The sequence below is a fragment of the Palaemon carinicauda genome, chromosome 3 (genome assembly GCF_036898095.1).
Source record: "Palaemon carinicauda isolate YSFRI2023 chromosome 3, ASM3689809v2, whole genome shotgun sequence".
NCBI lineage: Eukaryota > Metazoa > Arthropoda > Malacostraca > Decapoda > Palaemonidae > Palaemon > Palaemon carinicauda.
The window spans coordinates 146,402,577-146,428,856 of NC_090727.1; the positions used below are offsets into that span (position 1 = coordinate 146,402,577).

The window sequence follows — 26,280 nt, forward strand, 5'->3', positions numbered from 1 at the left end:
ACCATAGATAGTGGTTACTCAAAGCAGGAGCCAAAACCCTTTCGTAGAAGGAGTTCCCAGGCCCGACCTACATAAAGAAACCTTAAACGTTAAAGGAGTAAGGCTTTTATGTTAACCTGTTGTAAAATTCACCTACAGAAAATATAGAACTCATCTTAGTCAAGTAAGACGGTCTCAGATAAAAAAAAAGGGCAGAAAGGCCTGTGCCCTAAAGGTACCGGCATTGCCGGAAGTACCAGCAACCCCAGCGGGGAATGGCATTGCCGCCCACATCTTACATGCCCAAAGGCACTAGTACCAATATCCGCACCCATAGGCTAGTACTAACCCCGCCGCCAGAAACAATAATGCCGGCAGTGGCAAAGGGTGGCGGAGATAATGGTCAAGCGATTCCGCAGAAAACACCTTGCCCAAAAGATAGGCAGTGTCGCCGTCACCAGTGGCAGCACAGCCGTAAGAAGCAACATATCGCCAAAACGGGTACTATAAAGCAGATTTTAAGTAGGAAAAATCTATATTTGGGTGTCGAAAGGTGGCGACATAACCGTTATTCAGGCGTTGTCATAAGCAGGTATGCCAAATATACCAGCGTTGCCGGAAGCACCGGCATCGCTAGGGGGTAAAATCATCGTCGCCATCCTCCTAAGTGACTTAAGGCGCTGGCAGTTAACCCCTCCTACAGACCAGTACTAGCCCCGCCGCCAATAACGGCAACCCCGGTAGGGGCAAAGGAGCCTAGAATGGCAGAGACAAACGGCAATGGTTCCTGTAGAAAAAACCATGCCTTAGCTGAAGGCAGCGCCGCCAGTGGAGGCACTGCCTCAAGCAGCAACGCATCACCCGTACAGGTACAATAGGACAGTGAGCCAAAAGGTGGCGGCAAAGCCGCAGACACCGACACTCATCAGTCAGATAGCTCACCCCTCAGAGAGAAGCCTACCAACGGCCATGGAAGGTCACATAATAATAAATTCCATGCAATGTCCGTCCCGGAAAGACTAGGATAAAAAGAGAGAGGTGACGACATGGAGAAACTATACCCATGCAACAAAATAAACGCCACACCGTCAGAGACGGCGCCTGCCGTCCGATCGAGAAATCTCAAGAGGCTAAGAGATAGCAACCGTTCATGCAAGTCGGCGCAACGACATGATGACATTACCCTTCGCCAAGGAGAGTTCCAAAAGACTGCCTAGGCCTAGCACGAGAGATCACGAGCGAATGGAGAATGGCTAAGCCTAATAAGTCAATGCCACAGGTAAATCGAGAAAACCCAGAGGCTATGATGGAATGGCAGAACAAGTAAGTCAGAACACCGACAAGGAAAAATCACCCTTTGCAAAGGGGAACTCCAAAAAACTGCTCAATCCAACCATGGGAGATCAAGAACGTATGTAGCATGGCGGCCCAACGGATTCGCCGACGAAGAAAACATTTATCGGTATAATTTGATACGCTTCTCTTTTAGAGAAAAGAGGATAAACCCTTCTTCCCCCCTGAGCGCCACCATCCCAAGCAGCAACCCTATCTTCCGTCATCGCCAACGAGTAGTTAACTCCGGCTTGACTTGGATAGTGTTTTACCGTTGATCTTCTTTGCCACCGAGTATCCCGGCTTTGAAGTATGACAGTAACTCAGGGTGTACTGCTGTTTGCGATGTCTGTGGATGGCAGTCCAAGAGAGAACTGAAGAATTCTCAACAGAATATTGGGTTTCCCACCGGCAGCCGTCAGGGCCGGCTCAGTCTTACCCCCGTGGCATTCGCTTCCGGTGAAGGAAGGACATAAGGGGGAGTTGGCCGGGGCGGCAACCTAACCGCCGCTGGTAGGGTCCCGGCCGGCAACTAGTCAACCAAGCAAGCCGGGATGATTGTAGAATACCGGCCAAAAGAATGTTGTGACGGCTAGGCCGACACTAAAGGGCAGAGGGGGGGAGAGGGAAAAGGGTCTTATAGTTTGCAGGAGAGAAACTAAGGAAGCATGGCTTCCTGTGTCGACGCCGTCATGGGCGGCAGGGGAATAAGAATTCCCCTGTCGGCGTCATTGTCGTTTATAAGACGTGTCTTATAGTCTACAAGGGAGAAAGGTGGCGGCAATTATGCCGCCTACTTTCGGTTGTAAACTAGGGAAGCATAGCTTCCTTTACCGACAACGTCATGGCCGGCAGAGGAATCACGATTCCCCTGTCGATGACATTGTTGGCTGCAAGACAATACACCCTGAGTTACTGTCATACTTCAAAGCCGGGATACTCAGCGGCAAAGAAGATCAACGGTAAAACACTATCCAAGTCAAGCCGGAGTTAACTACTCATTGGCGATGACGGAAGATAGGGTTGCTGCTTGGGATGTCGGCGCTCAGGGGGTAAGAAGGGTTTATCCTCTTTTCTCTAAAATAGAAGCGTATCGAATTATACCGATAATTCTAGGGGATATATATATCCTCGACCGAATTAATAGAAATGATACTAGAGGTTAAACAAAGGGATTAACATTACTAACGTAAACCAAACGGGTTAGGCATACGAAAGAAACGTTATATTTTGGAAGAGGAAATATTTTATATGCATATGCAATCTTCACTAGTATAATTTTGCCTAACTAGCTAGAAAATTTCTTTATAGCTAATTATCGGGAACGTCGCACTGCTAACTAAATAATTGCATTTATGACGTGGGACAGCGGTCTCAAAATGACCGCCTCCGTGGTTGGCTGTGCTCCACTTAACACACTTAAAATATGCTAATTCAACTGTGAGAAGGGATCTGAAAATTATACACAGGAAAGATTAAATACTCAACTTTCCAGAGGATGAAGATGCTGGAGATTGCATGATAATATTCCGATAAACAGAAACAACACCGAGATAAACTTGGGAGAGCACTGTGCTTAAATGCTACGTTTAAAAGGAATGATGGGCCGTAGCAGTACAGGGAGGGGGTCCACCGGGTACCTTGATAACGGCTCCCCTTCGTTCGCTACTCTTCCCCCTCAGAGTAAAATCTATTCAGGTGAGGATTGCTAAGTGTCGTATAAAAAAATATGTCCCCTGATATTATGCGATATCCTTAAAGATATATTAAGGATACTCGTGCCAGGAATTAGTCTTCTTGACCTATGGTTAATTCTCTGGGAGTATCACTGTACCAAAATATCCTTTAGAGAGCTACAGTACCTTAAGGAACTTTCCATCAGGACGACATGGCTATCTCACCCAAAAATAGATTTTTCGCTTTGCTAAAAATCGGTTATATAGGTGACTGGGTACCCTCCCAGCCACCCCCTGCCTACCCACTCAAGTGGTTAGGCAGGGTTGCCACCTCGCATTTTAAATCTAATGGCTGCCTTCCAGCTCCTTCGAAAGTACAGTATATCCACATAAATAACAAAAGGTTTGTTAGTATGGGAACAAATGAAGTACAATGTACAGTATAGCTTTTATGAACCTTAAAATTATTACAAGAACATATCAAATATTTCTTACTGGAATATGTCGATTGTTTACAACTATCTCATCTGTATCAACCCGGATTCCACCTGTCCTGCATGGACGAAGTCCTACCCATTCTTTAACCACCTCACAGTTCTGAAAAATTACAAGGTAATTACATATTGTATTGTACATTACAGTTTGGTACTGTACCTCTTACACTGAATATGCAGCAGTAAAAGTATAAATGCTTATCAAGAGAATGTATATACCATATGTACTTTACTGGACATATGTTTTCTATTTTCATAAAATTGGGATGATTGAACTGCTAAGAGCCTTATCACCTATATATAACTAATTTAAGATTTTTTATTGTAAAAACCAGTTAGAAATAAAAAATATGGCTCAGAGATGTGGTAAGATTGGGGGAGGAGCAGTTAGTATGAAAATTTGTACACATGGAAGTAGCCGAACAAAAATTAGTGGGAATACCTACAAAATCACGTAGAAAGAACAAAATAAGGAAATATGCACAGTGCTTACTTAAGTGTTCTATGCTATGTCGGATCTGTTGTGTATTTCAAGTTAAAGAAGAAAGATGCTTCCATGGTTTCCCTCCTACTGGAGATTTCTTTGGAAACCTATATTAAGACCAACTTGCAAATGTTATTGATCATCCGCATTACAATTTGCAGAGCTGGTTTTATTCTTTATTATACATACTAGAAAAACTATTGCTCCAATTCTTGATGGAACCTACATGTATTATTTTATCTATAAAGGCAGTGCCATTTACCATCATATGATAGATGATAACAGTTTCTGATAAAGCCCCAGGCATGAGGAGAAGATGAAGACACCAATGCAGATAGTTTGATCAACCTTTATCCAAGCATTGACTAGCAACAAACAGTGAGATAATTTAGTCCAGAATATATCCCCATATCCGCAGCAGTCCATGTAGAATGTGCGTGCATAAATAATTGTAAGGTTCATGTTTCATATACCATTTGAAAAGGCATTAATTTTTATTTTCACATCGTGTACTGCAAAATTTATAAACAAACGAGTATAGGTCTAAATAAAAATATTATCGTAAATTTACTTTACATGAAAAACAAAATTTCCATCTTTCAGCTACAATTGCTTATATGTTTGTGGGAACACCTATTGATTTTATTTATCTACTTGTATCCTTAAACGGTACCTTCTTCAGTACAGCATCAGGTTGCTATCAAGGCAACCCCTATGATGTGGTGCCAATTGCAATTTAAGTAACTCATGTTCCATGTCTCTACTATGTTAGAATGCACATTTTGGCTGGTATCCACAAGTCATTAAATGGGTTTTGTACATAGACTTGGTGACTTATATATAGAGCAAACATTCGGGGACCATCTCAGCAAACATTGTTGAGATTTTAACTCTCTTATTGGTGTAACCACGCAGGCTCTTCAGGCACGCTGAGATGTTCGATAAAGCTTTATTGTCTATCAATAGCTGCATTGGAGATTGCATGTTCTTAGCTTTTGGAGTATAGTGCATAAATATATCAGCACTAGCTCAGTATCCCTCTGGTTCACGCTACTGATTATCCTCTTGGTGAACCCATTTGGCTGTGCAAACTAGGAAGAGGTATTAGGCTAATGTGTGGAACATACATTTGTCAGCAAACATCTGGAATTTGTGTGACATTTATTGAGCAGAGTTATCACTGTACAACACTTTGGGGACTCCATACGTAACAAAACTCTTTCAAAATTGTATTGGTTGCCTTGTTGCTACTGGAACTCCATCATTAAGTGAACACAGGAGAACTTTGTGAACTGGTCCACCATCAGTTTGGACTTGAATGAAAAGTGTGCCACAGCTCTGGAGGGACTTCCTTGGTTATCAGCTGCTCCTTTGTCTGACTTTTAGCATATTGTTGACAGCTTGTACAGCTAACTACATAATCTCTAATGTCTTGGCCTTAATACCCTACGTGCAAATTCTCCAGTATTGCAGACTTCATCGACTCGGATAATCACCTGATCCCTTCCCTTGCGGATGACTCCATTCTCTATAGACAAGTCCCTGTATGATCAATAAGATCTCTAAAATCTTTGGGACCTGTTTCTTGATGTTGGGCAACCTGACTAAAATTATGATGCGTAGAGGGCTCAGTTCAGGATTTTAGGTTTACAAACTTGATAGTCCATCAGCAAGTACCCGGCTGGTACTTGACGCGCATATCATAGTTAGGGAATCTCAACAGCATCCTCTTAAGTCTTGATAGAGCAGCATGGAAATTTTTCAATTGTATCATCTCAAGAGGTTTGTGATCAGAGTCAATGGATCACCATATATGTACATGTGAAACAGTCCACACTAAGATACCGCGGCCAGCAGTTTGCATTCAATATTTGCAAAGTGAAACTTTCTTCCATCTTACAGCATTATCTCTTAGCTTTTCATTCATATGGCAACTACACATGACTGCTAAATGGCTTCTCAGGCCCCAAATTATTCACAGATCCAATCTTAGCATTGACAGTAAAAGAATTGAGAATATATTTATGATTTTACATACAGTATTCAGAAGGGTACTATGCATCCTAACCCAATAATGATTACCTTACAATCACCACACGGTATCGCTAAAACCGGAGTACAGTACAGTACTGTATTACCTAATTCAGTAGATACAGTCAGCCCTCCTTATCAGCGGGTTCTTTTTTCGCGATTTCGTTCTTACGTGACAGAACCATGTAACCTATTTCAGTAAATAAAAATCACATATTTGCATGTTTGTAAGAAGTAATCTTGTGACGCGACAATTTCAAACTGACCGCGCTCCTATGCGCCCAGTTCACTTTTATGCCACTCCCCTATCCCCCCTGCACAACATCTCGTCTCTCGCTGACTCGGCCTCTCTCCCACTGCGTGTGTCCTTACATGTACATCTCCAGCATCATCTCAGTGTATTTGCCCGACTTATGCCATGCCTTTGTTTGAAGATCATATTATGTATTTACTGGGTAATGTACTGTAAATGTGTGATTCCCTACTTTACAGTTACTATGCAAGAGACATGTAGGAGGAGTTACGGAATGCTTCAAGGCTTCTATGTAGAACTTCATCCGAAAATGGTTAGTGGTCTCTATACATTATTGTACAGTACAGTATTACAGTAATGTACTGTGTAGTATTGTTTATTAACTATACTGTGCCTAAATTACTACTGTACTTTACAATGTGTGTATAAATGTAGGCTACATGTACAGTGAGTTGTCAAACGGTGCGAGTCGTCAAAACGAAATCAGCGAATACTTACAGTACAGTACAGTTAAGCTGTAATGTAGTGGTAGTACTCTACATTTAGTATAGTAATATACTCTACAGTATCAGTGTTATATTAAATAGGAAGATAGGAATAAGTATTTTGTTATGTGTTCCAATGACTACTGTACTGTACTGTACTGTAGCTTTACTATGTACATTACGTAGTGCACATGTACTGTACACATACTGAAATGTTTTCATTCATTTACATACTAATTATACTGTACAGTGATAGAAACCAAGTAAAAGCAATATCAAGCAGTACTTAGTGTGTTAGTCAACCGCACATAGGCAAGGGGCAATAAGTTGGTAGGGTTAGGAGTTATCCAACCTAGGGCAGCAAGTGTTTGCTGATTCTTGTTCTTCGTGCCTGTCTCTGTTACCTAACCCCCGTGAATGAAGAGGGCCGACTGTATGTGATACTATCCGTTCTAGCCAAATATGCAGATGCCATATATTTTTGCAACTCGCTATTTAATGTTTTATCCATTTCTGATGATGAATATACAGTAACGGCAAACCATCTGTTCACGAGTTTTCCTACTCTACCCTTCATAATAAAAACAATTATGGAGGATCCCAGTGGAAATCCAGGGTTATGGGTGGTTGAACACCAAAAAAAACAAATGATTTGCTGCAATAATAATGGTCAGAATTCCATAATAAACACAAAATAGCCTGTTGAAAAAATATATGGTTTGTGTAAGTGGAGGGAAATTAAGTATCATAATTACCTATAATTGATAATATGATCCTCAGATGGTTTTTGCTCTGCTGTAGCTCGCTTTGCTGGCACATAAATATAATCTCATTGCTTCTGTGTTCTGGCAAGCAATACACGGATGAACTGCGTATGTCAATCATGAGAGTAATTATTTTCGTGATGATTTTTTGCTTTTAGATTACTGTACTCTTATACAAATTGAATTACACTGGTTGTTTATTAAAGCTACAATTTAGTATAAGATATGTGCACTAACCCATTAAGTTATCAAAACCAGACTTCCAAAATATCTAAGAGAATTACTACACATCGTGCTCCAAGACTATATAACAAGCTCCCACTGGACATCCGATATTAAGGCTTTCAAGAAAAAAGTGAAGACTAAGTGCTTCGATAATGTGGATTTGACAATAAACATGCAATACACTGATACACGAAATAACTAAGATTGCATTCAATAAACTGACCCTGTAGGTCCTGTAGTGTGTATAGTTCCCCTGTGTGGTAGGACCAGGGAAGCACCCCTTAAAGAAGTTACAGCAAGTAAAAAGACAAAAATAGCCAGCACTTGTCAATTTCTTATACTGTAGTGAATTCCAGTTTCACTAAAAATTAATGTATCATGTTAAGCACTACAGTCAGCCCTCAATATTGGTGAGTTCTATCTTCACGGATTCGGTCATTCGCCATACATAGAATTGTATAACCTACTAAATAAAGATTCACATATTCGAGATTTTGCTTAAAGTACTCTTGTAGCCTGACAGTTCAAACAGAAAGTGTTCCTTTGCATCCGGTATGCTCCGTTTCGGTTTCTTTTCCCCACAGCACAACACTCCATCTCATGCTGACACAGCCTCAGTCTCGCATCATCTCTCCTCACGTGTGCATCTCCCACTACTGTACAGTTTTTTTGTGCAGAATCACATTGTAACATAAAAAGATGACATAAAAAATCTGTACGTATTCAATGTGTTTATAGTTAATTTAGTATAAAGTGTGATAAATACATCATGCTACCCCATGTGCCAAACAATCAATGCCTCAAGAGTTGCATCCTCCTTCAGACTTCCTGTGTAGAACTTTGTATTTAAACAGTTAGTGGTGTTGTACTGATAATTTTTCTTTAAATTTTTATTGTGTAAGTGTATTCATTAGTGTAATTGTTATATTAACTACTTTACACCATTCTTCCTTAGTGGTGTGATATTAAGAACATATATCAGTCAGTTGGTAGTGAAGTTTTAGGACATGCTGTTACAAGGAGAAAACCATGGATATCAGATGATATTTAGGATACTATAAAAAGGAGAAAGAAAGAAGTTGATTTTTTTGAAAGTTTTTGAGGAATTAATGAAAATTAAATGGTAAAGCAATTGCTAAGAAATCCAGTATTGATAGTGAGGTCAAAAGAAAACCCAGGAATGACTAGAGAGAATACTTAAACAGAAAAGTAGATGAGGCTGACAATGCCAGGAATTCAGGAAGTGGCTATGGTGTAAGAATCGCTCATAGATTTATTAATGAAATCACAACAAGGGCAAAGAAGAAGAATCATATACACATAAAAAAGAAAGATGGATCTGTTATAGCAACAGATGAAGGAAGGCAACGTTGGATGGAACACTTTTATGAGGTCATGAATAGGAGGTGTGAAGGGATAGATTTGAATGATATACCTTAAGCTGGGGAAGACCGTAATGTGCCCATGAATAAATTCAGTGTTTTTGAAGTCGAAGCTATCATTAAAAAACTCAGGAGATGGAAAGCCCCTGGATACAATGGAATAACTGCAGAGATGATATTGGCTGGAAATGAAGTGACTCCCAGAATACTTAAAATATTATTTTGTAGAATGTGTTGTGAAGAGGCAAAACCTGATGAATTGGAGCTATGAGTGTTGGTTAAAATACCAAAAAAGGAACTAACTGATTGCAAAGGCATCACACTTATGTCAGTTGTCATGAATATATATAGCATGCATATTCTAAAGATATTAGAGAGGAAGATTAATGAAAAGCTGTGATATAAATAAGAAGGATTTACAAAAGGTAGAAGTTGTTCAAACATAATTTTCATGTTAAGACATGTACAGCAATATGTAGAATATAGAAATCCACTTTTGATGGCATTTATTATTATAGTTATTACTTGCTAAGCTACAACCCTAGTTGGAAAAGTAGGATGCTCTACCCAGAGGCCCCAACAGGGAAAATAGCCCAGTGAGGAAAGAAAACAAAGAAAATTACACTATTTTAAAAACAGTAACAACATTAAGATTAATATTTTCTATATAAACTATAAAAACTAAACAAAAGAAAATGAGAAATAAGATAAAATAGTGTGCCTGAGTGCACCCTCAAGCAAGAGAACTCTACCCCTAAGATAGTGGAAGACCATGGTACAGAGGCTATGGCACTACCTAAGACTAGAGAACAATGGTTTGATTTTGGAGTCCCCTTCTCCTATAAGAGCTGCTTACCATAGCTAGAGTCTTTTCTCCCCTTACTAAGAGGAAAGTAGCCATTGAACAATTGCAGTCCAGTAGTTAACCCCTTGGGTGAAGAAGAATAGTTTGGTAATCTCAGTGTTGTCAGGTGTATGAGGACAGAGGAGAATCTGTAAAGAATAGGCCAGACTTTGGTGTGTGTGTGGACAAAGGGAAAATTAACCATAACCAGAGAGAAGGATCAAATGTAGTACTGTCTGGCCAGTCAAAGGACTCCATAACTCTCTAGCGGTAATATCTCAACGGATAGCTGGTGCCCTAGAAAAAGCCTATGATATTATGCATCGGCCAATTTTGTGGGGAGTTCCTCTTAAATATGTTATTTTCATTAGTAAAATAAATTTTTGAATATACTTACCCGATAATCATGTAGCTGTCAACTCCGTTGCCCGACAGAATTCTACGGGAGGGATACGCCAGCTATCACTATACTAGAAGGGGGTGTATTCACAAGCGCCACCTGTGGCCAGGTACTACAGTACTTGTTGTTGACGCCACCTCACTTTTTCCTCGGTCCACTGGTTCTCTATGGGGAGGAAGGGTGGGTCAATTAAATCATGATTATCGGGTAAGTATATTCAAAAATTTATTTTACTAATGAAAATAACATTTTTCAATATTAAACTTACCCGATAATCATGTAGCTGATTCACACCCAGGGGGGTGGGTGAAAAACCAGTGTACAAGACTAAAGGATAGCTAAGTATCCCGTATTTCATATAATCAGTTATCCACAATAACAATGAAATAATAAGTACCTGGTAAGGAAGTCGACTTGAACCGTTACTCTGCCTTTAATAAGATCGTCTTCCTTACTGAGCGCAGCGTTCCTCTTGGAAGGCTGAATCAACTCAAAGGTGCTAAAGTATACAGGGCTGCAACCCATACTAAAGGACCTCATCACAACCTTTAACCTCGGCGCTTCTCAAGAAAGAATTGACCACCCGCCAAATCAACAAGGATGTGGAAGGCTTCTTAGCCGACCGTACAACCCATAAAAAGTATTCAAGAGAAAGGTTAAAAGGTTATGGGATTATGGGAATGTAGTGGCTGAGCCCTCGCCTACTACTGCATTCGTTGCTACGAATGGTCCCAGGGTGTAGCAGTACTCGTAAAGAGACTGGACATCTTTGAGATAGAATGATGCGAACACTGACTTGCTTCTCCAATAGGTTGCATCCATAACACTCTGCAGAGAATGGCTCTGTTTGAAGGCCACTGAAGTAGCCACAGCTCCCACTTCATGTGTCCTTACCTTCAGCAAAGCAAGGTCTTCTTCCTTCAGATGAGAATGTGTTTCTCTAATCAGAAGCCTGAATAGTAAGAAACTGAGTTCTTAGAACTTGGAAAAGAAGGTTTCTTGATAGCACACTATAAGGCTTCTGATTGTCCTTGTAAAGGTTAAGACCTTTTTAGATAGTACCTAAGAGCTCTAACTGGGCAAAGTACTCTCTCCAGTTCATTCCCCACCAAGTTGGACAGGCTTGGGATCTCGAACGACTTAGGCCAAGGACGTGAAGGAAGCTCGTTTAGCAAAAACCGAGCTGCAAGGAACATGTAGCCGTTTCAGATGTGAAAACAATGATCCTGCTGAAGGCGTGGATCTCACTTACTCTTTTAGCTGTTGTCAAGCACACGAGGAAAAGAGTTTTTAATGTGAGGTCCTAAAAAGAGGCTGATTGGAGAGGTTCAAATCTTGATGACATAAGGAACCTTAGGACCACGTCTAGATTCCAGCCTGGAGTGGACAACCGACGTTCCTTTGAGGTCTCAAAAGACCTAGGGAGGTCCTGTAGATCTTTGTTGGTGGAAAGATCCAAGCCTCTGTGGCGGAAAACCGCTGCCAACATACTTCTGTAACCCTTGATCGTAGGAGCAGAAAGGGATCTTACTTTCCTTAGATATAACAGGAAGTCAGCAATCTGGGTTACAGTGGTACTGGTTGAGGAAACTGCATTGGTCTTGTACCAGCTACGGAAGACTTCCCCTTGAGACTGATAGATTCTGAGAGTGGATGTTCTCCTTGCTTTGGCAATCGCTCTGGCTGCCTCCTTCGAAAAGCCCCTAGCTCTTGAGAGTCTTTCGAAAGTCTGAAGGCAGTCAGACGAAGAGCGTGGAGGATTGGGTGTACCTTCTTTACGTGAGGTAGACTTAGAAGGTTCACTCCTAGAGGAAGAGTCCTGGGAATGTCGACCAGCCATTGCAGTACCTCTAAGAACCATTCTCTCGCGGGCCAGAGCGGAGCCAACCAACGTCAGCCGTGTCCCTTTGCGAGAGGAGAACTTCTGAAGTACCCTGTTGACAATCTTGAACGGCGGGAATGCATACAGGTCGAGATGGAACCAATCCAGCAGAAAAGCATCCACGTGAACTGCTGCTGGGTCTGGAATCGGAGAACAATACAACAGGAGTCTCTAGGTTATCGATGTAGCGAACAGATCTATGGTTGGCTGACCCCACAGGGCCCAAAGTCTGCTGCAAACATTCTTGAGAAGGGTCCACTCTGTGGGGATGACCTGACCCTTCCGGCTGAGGTGATCTGCCATGACATTCATACCGCCCTGAATGAACCTCGTTACCAGCGTGAGCTTTCGATCTTTAGACCAGATGAGGAGGTCCCTTGCGATCTAGAACAACTTCCACGAAAGAGTCCCTCCCTGCTTGAAGATGTAAGCCAGGGCTGTGGTGTTGTCAGAGTCCACCTCCACCACTTTGTTAAGCTGGAGGGACTTGAAGTTTATCAAGGCCAGAATAACCGCCAACAACTCCTTGCAATTGATGTGAAGTGTCCTTTGCTCCTGATTCCATGTTCCCGAGCATTCTTGTCCGTCCAAAGTCGCACCCCAGCCCGTGTCTGATGCGTCCGAGAGGAGACGGCGGTCGTGTTTCTGAACAGCCAAAGGTAGACTTCCTTGAGAAGAAAGCTGTTCTTACACCACGCGAGAGAAGACCTCCTCTCTTCGGAAACAGGAACTGAGACCGTCTCTAGCGTCATGTCCTTTATCCAGTGAGCAGCTAGATGATACTGAAGGGGGGGAGGTGGAGTCTCCCTAACACGATGAACAGGGCCAGCGATGAAAGTGTCCCTGTTAGACTCATCCACTACCTGACTGAGCATCGGTTCCTTCTCAGCATGCTCTGGATGCATTCTAGGGCTTGGAAGATCCTTGGGGCCGACGGAAAAGCCCGAAAAGCTCGACTCTGAAGATCCATACCCAAGGAGACAATGGTCTGGGATGGGACGAGCTGAGACTCCTCAAAATTGACCAGGAGGCCCAGTTCCTTGGTCAGATCCATAGTCCATTTGAGAATCTCCAGACAGCGACGACTTGTGGGAGCTCTTAAAAGCCAGTCGTCTGACGGAGCCGGACACAAGATCATGGTACTGCTGCACAGTCTGTGAACTGTCAACCATGGGGAAGCGAGGAAGTACAGTGACAACCCGAAGCTGTCTAGACTGTCTGGGTCGTACAGACAACTCCTTATCGGGTTGCTGAGGTTGCCGCACTGCGTCACAACAAGTCACTTCTGCTGGTTGTTGAACGTCTTCCCAGTGACACATTGACTCCGTAAACAAAAAATCCTCTAACAAGGACTAAGCTTGGACTGCATGTCTTGCAACACAGCTCAAGGTCTATGGGAGCAGGTGTGGTAACAGACGGGATTAGCGACTGAAGTGGAACCATTACCTTCCCTGGAAGCATGTTATGCTTAAATAAAAGTCCATAGGAGGCTACGCAGCTAAAGGCTCCTCTCCAAATGACAGAGTCCTCAAGGGAATATCAGAAGGAGGGAGAAAAGCACTTTCTCATCTACAGGGACCATATCCGAGAAAAGCTAAGTTCTCTCAGTGAGGGTTTCACTGGTGCAAAAGCAGCAGACTAGAAGGCAACGTTATGAAACTGCTTGACAGTCTAGTGAGTTGGCAACAACCAAAGATGTGTGACTGAGAAGCATGCGGTAAGGTATGCAGACCATGTTGTATGCAGAGCATGCTGTATGCAGAGCATGCTGTATGTAGAGCATGCTGTAAGGTAAGCAGAGCGTGTTGCATGGCGTGTAACATTTCTCAGAAATTCCATGACCAGTGCTAGAGTGAGTAATATCGCATTACCGTTCATTGAAAGTGCACGTCCCGAGGGAATTGATTTAGACTGTTTTGTTGATGAATTTGATAGCCGGCATGATAATCGTAGAATTAAGCTACACTAAATGTACTATAATCTACTTCACCTCAGGAAAGGGAAACTCGCCCTGTTGGCAACACTGCATTACTACATGCATGCTTGCATGGGGTTTAATATCAACATAATATTACCTTACATTCATAACTCATGATTCATTTTTGTTTAGAAGATATTTTTGCCATATTTTGCGATTTGTTAAAAATATATTGCAAGGAATACATATATATTTTTATATAAGTAATACAAATAACCTCCATTATCATAATGTTTGTGTAGGCATACATGTATATGATTACAAATGCAAGTTATGAAAGTAATGAGGTGTTATTATTGTCATTTGTTATTCCCAAGTTGAATGGGAAGAAGCTCAAGTTGAGGAAAAAAAGGCAGATGCATGCGTTGAGGTGGCTGACTCATAGCATGAGGTTGCTGCCTTAAGAGTTGCGCTTGCTGTAAGGGTTGCGGATGCGCAGTAGCAGGTTCCTGAGGAACGAGTTAAGGTTCCTGAGGTGTGAGCTGCGAGAGTTGAGGTAGCGGCTGCGCAGAACGCAGTTCTTGTCTCGCGAGTTAAGGTTCCTGAGGTGCTAGCCTAAGGTGGTCGCTGCAGCGAGTGCTGAGGTGGCTGCCTCATTGATGGAAGAGGTTGTCGTACCTCAAGAGATTGTTGCCTCGCTGGTGGAACCGCAAGCGGAAGCGGAGGAAGTAAGGCATAAGACTCCTGCTCCCATTGCTGAGGTTGCCTTAAGGAAGGTTAAGGTTGCTGCACAACGCTGGTAACTGGCAACTCAGAACGCGGTAAGGTAGCCTGAGGAACCTCAACTTCGTACGCCTGGCAGACTGGACTGCGGAGGCGGAGCTCTCGCAGGAGGAGGCGGAGGTTGCTGCACACCGCTGGTAACCTCAGCCTGAAACTCACGCATTAAGACCGCAAGCTACGACTGCATGGACTGCAGCAAAGTCGTCTTGGGATCAACAGACGATAAGGTCTGTTAAGGCAAAGCCTTAATAGAAGATGTAGAGGCATCGCCTTACCTCTCTTAGGAGGTGTGCAGTCATCTGATGACTGAGGAGAGTCAGAGCTAACCCAATGACTGCATCCGGGTTGTTGAACTCTAACTTCGTACGTCTGGCATAGGTCTGGACTTTACGTTTAAGAGGTCTTGAGACCTGAGACCAGCGTTTTCTCCCCGAAATTTCTTCTGCAGACGAGCAAAATAAGGGCTCAATCGTCTGCGGGTGGGAGTGACGGTCTCTGTAAGACACGCCCGCAACCACCGAGGATACTTCTGTGCGCCGATCAAGGCCTGCCGAACCCTTTTGCCCTTCGACATTGCTTCTCCCCTGGGCTTGGGAGCTTGCAAGAGGTCCCGGACTGGGAGGACGACTGGCACGCACAGAAGTACCCTCACGCACAACACTGACACACTTTGCGCTAATCACTTATCACTTTTGATTTTCTGTTTGCACTTATTTCACTGAACTCGAAACTTTAAGTGGTTTGTACCTGAAACACGCAATTCTATCCTTTCTCAAAAGTTAGTAATTGCGAAAACAGAATTACAATGTAACAGAAAAATCTAATGAAAGATAAATAATTCAGTGGCTGGAAAGAGACTAAACACTAGATCAAATAAACTACGTTTAAAATCTCTCACCGCATAAAGCTTGAGAACAAGAAAAAACTCTAGAAACGTTTACCTTCTTCCCCTAAAGAGACTAGGGAGAAGAGCAAAAACGATAACAACGTTACTCGCTTGAACGAAACGTTTATCCTCCTCTTTCTCCCTCCGTCTCTATCTCTCTCTCTCTCTCTCTCTCTCTCTCTTGACTTAGAACCTGAGAGAAGAGCCCAATCATATATATCGTTAAAACATATTATTGTTAAAGGAAAAAACTGAAATATTTCCCAATTTATTAGAATTAAAACCATTAAGTTAAGAAAGAATGAACAAAACGCTAGACACGGTTACTCTTACTGCAACGTGACACCGTGAAAATTCTCTCTCTATCGTGACGATAGAGCGCAAGTTGAACGTTCTGAACGTCAACAACTGCAGAGACAAAACAAAACGTTAGTTCAACTTTGAAAACAGTACGAGACTATCAAAGAAATTCTTTCAAAAACATTAAAATAGCAAAATATGTTAACAGGTAAAACCGAAATGACGGGCTCAATGTTAATTAACTTCGGTACCAAGAAAAGACCGCCTACTATTAGGAAAGGTCGAATATAAACAAATATAAAAATTAATTTTAATAAGTTTATAATAAAAGGAAGTTAATCGAAGAGGCCTATAAAAGGCGGAGAGATATAAAATAAATCTATAACTTTTGTTAAGCAAAATTAAGAAAGAGAGTCTATACTCTCTTAGACACCAACACTTCCGTCTAAGGGAAGGGTCGGCCATATAAAGGAGAAAGAGAGTTCATACTCTCTTCGTCACCATAATTAATCAAATTAATTCCAAAAGCTAACTAAGCTAATATAGAAGTTTCCAGTATAGCGAATAGCTGCAAATTTTAGAGAAATACTTCACCAAACCGTGAACAATACTCCAAAATCATAAGCGTATCCAAGAACGTCTTGCCGGAAGCACGACAGAGGAAAAAGTGAGGTGGCGTCAACAACAAGTACTGTAGTACCTGGCCACAGGTGGCGCTTGTGAGTACACCCCCTTCTAGTATAGTGATAGCTGGCGTATCCCTCCCGTAGAATTCTGTCGGGCAACGGAGTTGACAGCTACATGATTATCGGGTAAGTTTAATATTGAAAAATGTAAATTTGATTAAGTTTGTTCATGAGCATAGCAAGTGCTAAGTTAATGTTAGTGGAGTCCTATCAAATGAATTTTCAGTGAAGAGCGGAGTACTCCAAGGAAATGGATTTTGTAATGCATAAAACAGTTGGGGATGATGGAGAAGGATTGGACTGGATTGGTAGTAGGAAATTAACTGAACTAGAGTATGCTGATGCCACTGTCCCTATAAGCAGAACACCAAGATTTGCAATGCTTGCTAACCATAATGCATGAAATATCACAGGAGATTGGGCTCAAGATAAGTAAAAGAAAGACAAAGATGAGAACAGAATATGCAATGGAAGATGAGATATCATTAGGAGAAAGGATTAATAAGGTAAAATAATTTAAATAGTAACTATAATCTCTAATACAGGGTCTTTAGAACTGGGGTTTATTAAAAGATTGAGAAAAGCAAATCATACAACGGCTAGGTTAAGTGAAATTTAGGAATGAAATCGCCAGAAATTAAATATAATAATCAAGCTATATATCACTTTAGTGAGATCGGTGTTACAGTATGGACATGAATCGTGGTATTACAATGAAACAATATCCAATAGATTTAGTAGATTTGAGAACAAAGTCCTTAGAAAAATATTGGGAGTTAGATGGCAGGACAGAATCAGAAATGAAATTATGAGAGAGATTATTCAAGTGCCATATGTGGATGAGATCATGGTGAGGGGTAGATGGAGATGGTTTGGGCATGTTCTTTGCATTCCTCAAAAGAGATTAGTTCACCAAACATTTAACTTGGCTCCACAAGGCCCTAGAAGAGTTGGAAGACCTAGGCCTACATGGCTGAGGACCATGAAGCGTGAGGTAGATGATGAATGAAGAAGTACGTACTGATTTGAAAGCTCAAGATATAGAGATGACTGGCGAAATCAAGGCGAAGGCCTTGTATTAAGAGGCGTAGGAGGTAAGGATGAAGTACAATACTGTACAGTACTATATAAAAAATCCTGTGCTTTAAAATAGTAATGTAGATATAGGCTACATGATCAACACCGATCACTTGTGAGTGTTATCTTGGCTAAATAAGTTGTACAGTACTTTAGTTACAGTATAGTACTGTACATATATTACAGTGATATACACTATAGTATCAGCAAGTGTTGTTAGATTGAAACAAAAGTGTTTTGTTATTAATGTGCATATTACATGTATATACTATAATTGTGATGATGACTCGTTTCATGTGTACCCTAGTCTGACCATGTATGTAGCATATGCCTGTACTGTATTCATTCATTAACACAATACTTATACTGTGATAGAAACCAAGTAAAAGCAATATTAGGCAGTACTGTGAGTTACTTGTTGTGTTAGTTGACCACACATAAAGAGCAGTGAGTTGGTAGGTTAGGAGTTAACCCAACCTAGGGTAGCAAGTACTGTATTCACGAATTCTTGCATATTGTGCCTGTCTCTTGTTACCCCCCCCCCCCCCCGAATTATTATTAATATTATTATTATTAAATGCTAAGCTACAACCCTAGTTAGAAAAGCAGGATGCTATACAGTAAGCCCAGGGGCCCCAACGGAAAAATAGCCCAGTGAGGAAAGGAAAAATGGAAAAATAAAATATTTTAAGAATAACATTAAAATAAATATTTCCTATATAAGCTATAAAATCTTACAGTAATTCCACCACTTGCAAAAGATGCATAAAATAATTCATACCTAAAGCCAACTTCTACATTGAACCTATTTTTCGTGTGATAAACCTGATTGTATAATACTAATAAAGATGTGATTTCAATATACAGTATACAGTATGTAGCCGATAGAGATTTATTTTCCAAACAAGACTCGGCTATTCTGGTTCATTGTAACCGTGGGGATTATTAATTCTTTACTTATCATAAGTTATTTTTTCATCTTAATTATTATGGACTTGCCTGGATAATGTATTGAGAAGAATTTTGTTTGCAGGTGTTTTACTAGACAAAAACATAAATGATCACAAAGATCAACGATTTACTGTACTTAAAACTTCTCAAAAGGTCATTTTCGATTCTATCCATCATAATAATGCTTACCTTGAGAGAAGGAAAGTTTTCAATACAATTTTTCCAGATTGCCTCACGATCATCAGGATCAACTTCTCTTCTCCAGTCATTGTCTTGATGAGTACCTCCAAGAACTACTGTGTCTATGCTGGAAAAATAAAATTGATATTTACATAGTTCTTCATATAAAAAGTGCGAGCATTTTTTATGTGAGCAAAATAAATTACCCGCCAAATTATGTGAAAATAATCTTTTATGATTATTAATGAACACATAAATTTTAGACTTATTAGCTTCATTGTTTACTATATTCTAAATGTTTTAGGGAAAACTCAGTTGTGTGATTTCTTGAATGCTCAAGTGTTGGTTATGCTATACAGTATAGTATAGTCTTTGTTACATGTCAGATTTTATTACTTATCAGAAAGCTAGATTCATAAAAGTATCTAAAAAGTTGAGAGGCCACCAAATTTCCATCTAAATTTGAGTGACATTAAACTACTTTCGGAATTCTTTATTTTTTCAGTGGTTTAACATTTAATATTTAATTGAAATCAAGTGTTAGTAAACTAATTTCCTAAATAATGGAGTAATTAAGAAGGATAACATTTATATATATTAAAAAAACAGTGGCTTATTAAGACCACTGAGCTACAAGATTCATGTGACTCTCGTAATGAATTTATTCTTAAGAAACATGAAAGATGAGAACTTGAGCAAGTTAAAGGTAAAAGAGCTTGAAAACAGCTGGGTGAAAAGATATCATTTGGAACATGAAATTGGAAGAGTAGAATACAATGCAGTAAAAAGTCATGGTGCAAAAAAAAAAAAAAAGATACATTTACTGCCATCTTCAAACATTGCCAGCGATCAACATTCCCTTTAGAAAAGATAAAAACATAGAAAAGAAAAGTTTAGTACTTAATTTACCATTACTATAATGGCCATAAAGTACAAATTAAAGTCTTAAAAATTATGGAAGGGATTAGTGCACCCAACAAATCTTATTTACTAAAGGTTACATAGCAATGAAAAACTATTGCATTTAAACAGAAAAATAATCAAAATAGCTAAAATTAAACCACTTTGTTATTGTATTGTTTAATATTATAGGTATATTTTTTTTTTAGATATGCAGTACTATGAGAATAGACATACTGTATCCCTTCTTGTATGCTGAAGTACCGAGTGAAAGACACATACTGGTTTAATTTTGATCGTAGATGTGCTTATATATGGAAAAGCAGGAGGCTTATCAATTTTGGAACAACTATACTCGGCTAAGAGCTTTGGCACAGAGTTTATGCTTCTACTGAAAAGGAATACATTTAACAAAAGAAACCCTTTCTAACTGTACACCCCAGGGACATAATTGGTGGACTACCCTTAAATCTGCACACTTTGGTATAAATGCAACAGTTCCTTTACTTAAACCAGATGGCTCAGTCATGTGTTTGACAGTAAGCAGAGTAATGAAAAACTTGATATTTATCATTGATGTTTTCTTGAGGCTAAACTAACTAGTTTAGATTTTCGGCCTCGTGAAATTGAAACTCCCTTGATGGCCCTTCATGCTTATGAAGGTGTAGATCCAAATGGTTTTTTCCTGTTTTTTTTTTTTCAGCACTTGTTGGAGAATTGGCAATGTTACTCCTTTGTGTAAATGTGCTTGTGGTACCTCAAGTCCAGCAGATTACCGTCCAATTTTCGTAACTCCCATATTTTCTAGTGTTAGATCGTCTTTTGGCAAAATGTCAAAGGGGGTTTCCTGAATGTAATCTTCGGTTCCCTAGTTTGTAATTTGGCTTTCATAAAGGCTTTGGAGCATATGATGCTCTTACCTAATTCTTACAATCTCCAGTGATTGTTTGTGGTCAGGAAGTTCATATGATTGGCCTTGATTTTTGTGCTGCCTTTGACAGCATTAATCACGAGGTCTCTGTTTTCATACTCAAGCTGTTGAGAATGGATGGGTCTTTACTTCCCACCATTATTGCATTTTTAAGCAATAGATCGCAAGTTGTTGTTGATGGACACCATATTGAGTATAGGAATGTGATATCTGGTGTTCCTCAGGGTAGTGTTCTTGTCTCATTACTTTACCTGTTATATACACATAACGTGGGGTTTGCCTTAGAAAACAAACTCGTTGCATATGCAGATGATGCTACTCTTTTTGCATCAATTCCATCTCTTGAATGTAGATTTGGGGTTGTTGAATCCCTTAATAGAGATTAGCTAAAATTGGTATGTGGTACAAATTATGCGGCATGAAGTTAAACCCTAACAAAACTCAAAGTATTGTAAGTAGGTCGAGGACAGTGGCTCGTTTGCGTTGATAATGTTTCTTTAACTGTATAACTATTTTAAACATTTTAGGTGTGATTCTTGATAGCAAATTTACTTTTGAGAAACCCATTTGATCTGTCTCTTTTTCAATTGTACAAGAAATTGGTTTATTTAGAAAGTCTAAAAATGTTTGGTAATCAATCTATCCTTGTTTACCTTGTTTCGACTATTGTTCTCCTCTCTGGTCTTATACGGCGGAATCTCATCTTAATTTGTTGAACAGGAACTTACAGCCAATTAAATCTCTTATTCCTGATTTATAGATATTGATATGCGGCGCCGTTGTTCATTTAGTTCGTTATGCATGTTTCATAAGATTTTTCATAATTATTCTGACCATCCTATGCATTCAGATTGTCCGGGACAATACCATTAAGTTTGTGATACTATGTATGCAGTTGATTCTAATAGTCCTGCTTTCTTCATCGTGAGGCTCAATACTGCACAATATTATAGAAGTTTTATTCCAGTTGTAACCAAGTTGTAGAATCGGTGGAACTTCAAAAGTTCAGACTCGAGTAAATGTTTTTTTTATGTTAAACAGGCTGACATAAATCTCTTTTTATAGTTTATTTATGAAAGATCTATTCTAATGTTGTTAATGTTCTTAAAGTATTCTTATTTCAATTTTTCATTACTTCTCATTAGTTTATTTCCTTTCCTCACTGGGCTATTTTCCCTGTTGGATCCCTTGGGCTTATAGCTTTTTGTTTTTCCAACTAGTGATAATAATAATAATAATCTATATAACTGTGTGTATGGAGACCAACGCTTGAACAAAATATGAGAATATGCTGTCTATTCGAAAAAAGTTGAACAAATTTTAATTATATGATTTAAGTATGAGGGAAATTGAAGTATTTTTTTCATGTTATTTGCTCTATAAAAAAAAATGATTCTCATATCTATCCTTCAGATTTTTTTTTCTAAGTTTTAGCATCCATAATAAGTTAGCAACAGGATTTAGTTTGCCAGAAATATGCCTAATCATGGTGCACTGACTTTCGAATCTACAGCATGCAAATTTTGTCATGGATTGCTGAAAACAGTATTATATAGCATATTTTTTTACGTTCTTGAACTGAACTGTATTGCATTTTTTACGTTCTTGAACTGTACTGTATTGTATTTTTTTACGTTCTTGGTGATGGTATTGAGCAAAGCCTTTAAAAGTGTGTAGATAAACTTTGGTAGTTTTTAAAGAAAGCATATAAGTTATTTTATACACTAATATACACGGTACAACATTACTCTTTTGTTAAAACTAATTTGGTCTTAATACCAAGGTTTTTTAAATTTAGAGTTACTTTTTATCAGAGAAAAATTGTAACAAGACCTCATGTCCATTAACTTTCAAACTAACCTACACAGAACAGCATTAACCCGTTATTAAAAAGACAGGAAAGCAGAAGTAAATATATGTCCTCTAAATAAGAACTTTTAACTTTAGAACCTTCATAGATGAGAACCTGTGTGCAATAAATCTAAGACTATTGAGAACTGGCCAAATTATATACAACCTCACTTCCTTTTGAAAAATACCTTACTATGTATACATATGTATGCTAGAACACTAGCAAGAGCAGCTAACTAAAAACGATGGAACACATCTTGTTCTTATTTAGAGGACTTTCTGTCAAGTATCTACGCCTATAAGTATCTTATCTAGAAGACTTTCTGTCAAGTATCTGCGCCTATAAGTATCTTATCTAGAAGACTTTCTGTCAAGTATCTACGCCTATAAGTATCTTATCTAGAAGACTTTCTGTCAAGTATCTACGCCTATAAGTATCTTATCTAGAAGACTTTCTGTCAAGTATCTGCGCCTATAAGTATCTTATCTAGAAGACTTTCTGTCAAGTATCTGCGCCTATAAGTATCTTATCTAGAAGACTTTCTGTCAAGTATCTACGCCTATAAGTATCTTATCTAGAAGACTTTCTGTCAAGTATCTACGCCTATAAGTATCTTATCTAGAAGACTTTCTGTCAAGTATCTGCGCCTATAAGTATCTTATCTAGAAGACTTTCTGTCAAGTATCTACGCCTATAAGTATCTTATCTAGAAGACTTTCTGTCAAGTATCTACGCCTATAAGTATCTTATCTAGAAGACTTTCTGTCAAGTATCTATGCCTATAAGTATTGTGCTGCAAATAAAGAAATGTGAAGATAAAACAAATAAATACATACACTGAATGAAACTGTAACATATAAAATGTACTGGTAAACTTACTTTGGCAAAACATAACAGAAGCTAGAGTCTTCTGAATCATCGGCAAAAAATTCCTTCATCCAAGGGGCTCGTACCTGTTAACAGAGAATTCGAAGTAGGCTACAATTAGTGTTCAAAGTTCCCGTGTAAGCCTTTTTCTACTTAGTAATGGAAAAAAGGTTCTTAAGATGTCCATGGAAGATACTATACAAATAAGATTTATTGCTTGTGGAAGTTGGGGAAAAGATTGTAGAATTGATTAAAAAGTAGAAGAGCAAAATGGAGGAGAGAGGATTGAGTATTCTAAATATTGAATACATTATGCAAATATAGTTTATCGTGACTCTAAAGGAAAACATTGCCTACACTACAGTCTGGAAAATGGTTAGGAGGCGAATTCAGTGCTGTGTAAAGAGAGTAATGTGATTTTACAAGAATATTTCACTGTCCAAAGACGTGTTGTAAGAGTAAATTGAGAAGAGTGGGAGTAGAATGAAAAGTAGTTACACCATGGATTAAATGGGAGAAGATAGCTAAATTAGTGGTAATTAAAAATACACTATTGTATCTCATTATAAAAGAGAAAAAATAGGTAATTAAAATACACTAATGTATCTCATTATAAGAGAAAAAATTGGTACTTAAAATACAACAATATGTATCATTATAAAAGAGAAAAAATAGGTAATTGAAATACACTGTGTATCGTTATAAAAGAAAAAATAGGTAATTTAAATACACTAATGTATCTCATTATAAAAGAAAAAACCAAAGAGTTACATTAAGGCTGCATTACTCTATGCAGTAGAAATATGGGCAAATAAAATTTTAATCTAAAATTTTTAAAAAGCGTCACCATACTATGTTAAGATTAATAGGTCGTGGGAATATCTTTCTACAAATGATGTAGATGATAGGTGCTTCATGTAGCTGGAAAACATATTGAAATAATATGGAAATATGAAAAGGATAGTGAACAGGAAGTCAGAGAAACTATAGATATAAAAGGAACAGGGCAAAGGCCAGTAGAATATATAGGAAATTCCTGGAATGGGATTAATTTTTGTCAGAACAAACCTACAAAAGTCAATGTATCTTATCGAACAGACAAAGATTCAAACAGTTGACATGGTGTCAAACAAACAAAGTGAACAGATTTTGCAAAGCCAATAGATTTTCTACGTGAATCTTCAGTAATTTTTGACAAGATTGCGTATAGGTCACACAAAACTGACACTTAGGTGTTTTATGTACTCATCTTATATAGCAGTTCCAAGGTGGAATTAGTGTGACTATTTTAACTATAAAACATATGTTAACGACTGTAAAGTTTTTAAAAGAGAGTTTTATGTTTTGATGAGAAAACTTTTAATTGACCATTTATCGGACTGAAAATGTCTTTTTAGGATTTAACATTTTCAAAGAAACATATGTTTCCTAGATAAGATTTAAATTTCTATCAGATGTTTACCCCATAATTAATTATGTATATATTTTATTCCATCCATTTATTTCGCTTTAATATAATTTTTTTTTCTTCCCGAATCTAATCGGGCCAGCTCTGACTCATTGGCCTGGTTACTCTTCTCCTTTTAATAACAACAACAACAATAATAATAATAATAATAATATATGTATGGAAACCAATAACAGTATTTCCTACGTATTGTCAAAATCACGACTAATCAAGTAGTTTAAGAAATCCGACCAGTACTCCTTCGTAACCGTTTCTGAAAACTTTTCATCAAATAATGTCTGTATTTATTCTATATAAATATAATCTAATGTGGCAACTCAATAAAACGTACAATTTCAAAACTAATTTAAAAACAATCTGATCAATTCAACTTTCATTTCTATAGGATTTGAGAAATAAAACTTTAAAAATGAGAGTAATTGGATGGAACTCAATAGTTTTGTAATAAACTATCATTATTGAGGTACTTTAACGATATGTCGACCCCGTGTATACAATTATTCAATGTAAAAACTAGGCCAACCTTTACACTATCACTTCGCACTGGGACATTTTTCCACTTTTTCCTCTTTTCATCCTCTATTTATTTTGTAAATAACACTTCTAACACGTTCCTTTTGTCTAACAACGGCAAATAAATAGTCAAGTATTTGTACCTTTGCCTGATTGTTTATTAAGAAAGTATACTACCGATCTCTCCCTTACTAAGATTCTTTAACTCATTAATCAAAACGATTTTCTAGTATGTCTCCTCTCTTTTTTTAAGTAAAATTTTCTTGTTTTGTAAGTCATTATATATATATATATATATATATATATATATATATATATATATATATATATATATATATATATATATATATATATATATATATATATATATATATATACAGTACATATATATATTTTAAGTTTCTGATTAATTTTAGATGTTAACACCAGCACAAAAATGGTTGTTCCCTCTAGTTTCCACTACATTATCACTCGCACAAATAATCCTTTTTTTTTCTCTCTCTCCAAATGTAAGGTAGAATGGGTTTCAGGCGAAAGTTAATATAGCCCTTACCCTCAACATTATGTTGGCTATCAAGTTTCTCATTTGACATGATGGTAGTCTGAAGTCCCAGTTAGGCCTAGCCGTGGTCTACCTGTGACTATGGTAATTCTCCCGTTCAGTCAAAACGCGGTGACCCAGGTATGTCATGTTCATTATTTTATGAATTTATGCTGCCAAAGCATTCAAACTATGT

At 38.6% G+C, this 26,280-nt stretch overlaps 1 protein-coding gene across 1 annotated transcript in view; it reads right to left on the reverse strand.

Annotated features, from left to right (window-relative positions):
- Nucleotides 1–23,643, reverse strand: part of LOC137637918 (D-aspartate oxidase-like) — a 41,117-nt gene extending 17,474 nt beyond the window's left edge. Inside the window, exons 1-3 of the mRNA XM_068370026.1 lie at nucleotides 23,575–23,643; nucleotides 19,022–19,139; nucleotides 3,483–3,584 (exon numbers count right to left, since the gene is read on the reverse strand). Coding sequence (XP_068226127.1) covers nucleotides 3,483–3,584; nucleotides 19,022–19,139; nucleotides 23,575–23,633 — 279 coding nt within the window. The 5' untranslated portion in view covers nucleotides 23,634–23,643. The remainder of the gene's footprint in view (nucleotides 1–3,482; nucleotides 3,585–19,021; nucleotides 19,140–23,574) is intronic.
- Between the last annotated feature and the right edge of the window lie 2,637 nt (nucleotides 23,644–26,280).